Raw genomic sequence first — 1,844 nt, forward strand, 5'->3', positions numbered from 1 at the left:
CTCACTGTCACAGCGCGGCACGCGAAGAGGAAAGTTATTACATGTTACAAACGTCGCTTTTTCGCGCCCGCGAGCGCTCCCGCGTCCTCCTCTGCCACCAGCTGCTCGCTCCTCCGCCTGCCCGCTCCATCACGTGTTCAGTCACCGTAGCGAGCCTTCCTCGTGCCACGACCCTCACGTGCTGGCATCTCTCTATTTACAGAGGGTGCCGCACTACTGCTGAAGGCAGTATCTCCATCCTCCTCCATGGTGTTGCAGTCGTCCTCGCTGTCCTCGCTGCTGCTGCTGCTGCTGCTGCTGTTACTTCTTGGCCCGGGGGCGTGCTGGGGCAGTTGTAGTACGCTTTCTCTTGCGTGTAACTTTCCTAGTTGTCTCTTCCACCACCTCCTCGTCGTGTTGTTGTTGTTGCTGCTGTTGCATAAATTGAGTTATTATCTGCTGCAGGTTATCCACCTTCTTGCTGAGAGACGCGTTGCTGGCCTTCGCTGTGGCCTTCCTCCTACGCTTCACTGTCTGCTGAGTTGCCTGATCAGCCTGCTGCACGATTTCAAACTGTGAAGGTTCTCTCTGTGTGCTTGTAGCAGTGCTAGCAGGTGTCTGATCGCTAGCACGTGGGCGGCCCCGGCGCTTGTGAGGGATGAAGTCGTTTAGGGTTGTAATAGGATCTACAACTGCTGGAGTCTTGATACGCCAAAATGGATGAATATCGTCGAGAGGGATCGTCCATGCTGTATTAACAGTTAGCTGCTCAGCGAATGGGCACAAGGCAAGCCCATTGTATCTTCAAATTGGCTATGGCAATAGTGCTCGTTGTAGTCCTTCGTCCTGAGCTTCCGTAGCTGATTGGCCAGCAGATCAAGCGCCTTCGGGAATACACGCCGAATTAGTAGCTTGAATAGGGGCTCCGGAAGATGCCGGTTCTGCGGCCGGGCGAATATCTATGCCTCCTTATGCTCAATATCCTGCCACTCGTTCTTCATTGCTTGAAGGAGACGCTCAACGAGCGTAAGTAGGTTCTGCCTCTGGTGATTGAGGAATAGCTTAGCACGGCCATGGGCACCTTCTGCGATAGATGTAACACTGTGTAGTCAGCTGTTTTCAATGGTGTAGCACGTAGTACATACCGAACACCAAAATTAAGGTTATAAGCAGTCTATGCCCGGCACCACTGCTCCTTGAAAGGGACCCATTGTGTTCGAATATAACTAACAAAGTCCTCCTTCTCCGCGTAGTCGTTCTGAATGGACTCCCAGCGAGTATCCCATTCTGCAGGCGTGGGAGCACTAGCAAGGTGTTGAAAGCGACGTGCACATGCCGTCCGCTGCTGCTCGATATCTTCGCTATCCTCTGTAGTCTCTACATCTGGATCAGGTTGATGTGCCCAGGCCTGCCTGATCTTGCTGCCGACGTTCTCAGTAATATACCATGTACAGAGCTGTTGTGGAACGTCGCTGTAGTGAGTCTTGAGAGTATTTTTTAACGCCAATTCACAGTCAGTGACGAAGACTGAAGGCTTCTTTATGACCCGCGAAAGACGTTCAATTGCCTAGAGATAATCAGCTTCACTTTCCTTCGCCAGCAGGCAGGAGGCAACAGTATACCCACGGCCCATAGGAGTAACTCCTACAACATGTAGTAGAGGCACTTTCTCGCTGTTCGAATTGTACGTGCAGTCCATCATTACGACGTCGCCCCAGCGCTGTTGAATGGCGAGAGCTCTCTTGTGTGCGAAGAAGAAGATTGATGATTGATTGAGTTGAGTTGAGTTGAGTTGAATTCATTTACCCTGACCCATCGCCCTGAGCGATATGCAGGCTACAGACTATTCAAAGGAATACGCTAGG

At 51.7% G+C, this 1,844-nt stretch overlaps 1 protein-coding gene across 1 annotated transcript; it reads right to left on the minus strand.

Moving 5' to 3' along the window:
- Positions 1 to 939: 939 nt before the first annotated feature.
- On the minus strand, positions 940 to 1,844 carry K452DRAFT_339438 (uncharacterized protein). The gene is made up of 3 exons (XM_033545300.1): positions 1,668 to 1,844; positions 1,602 to 1,623; positions 940 to 1,546 (listed from the first exon to the last, which is right to left on the minus strand). Exons 1-3 carry the CDS (start codon positions 1,679 to 1,681, stop codon positions 1,154 to 1,156), a joined length of 429 nt encoding a protein of 142 aa, XP_033390801.1. The 5' UTR covers positions 1,682 to 1,844; the 3' UTR covers positions 940 to 1,153.

Source organism: Aplosporella prunicola (genome assembly GCF_010093885.1).
Source record: "Aplosporella prunicola CBS 121167 unplaced genomic scaffold K452scaffold_252, whole genome shotgun sequence".
Lineage (NCBI taxonomy): Eukaryota > Fungi > Ascomycota > Dothideomycetes > Botryosphaeriales > Aplosporellaceae > Aplosporella > Aplosporella prunicola.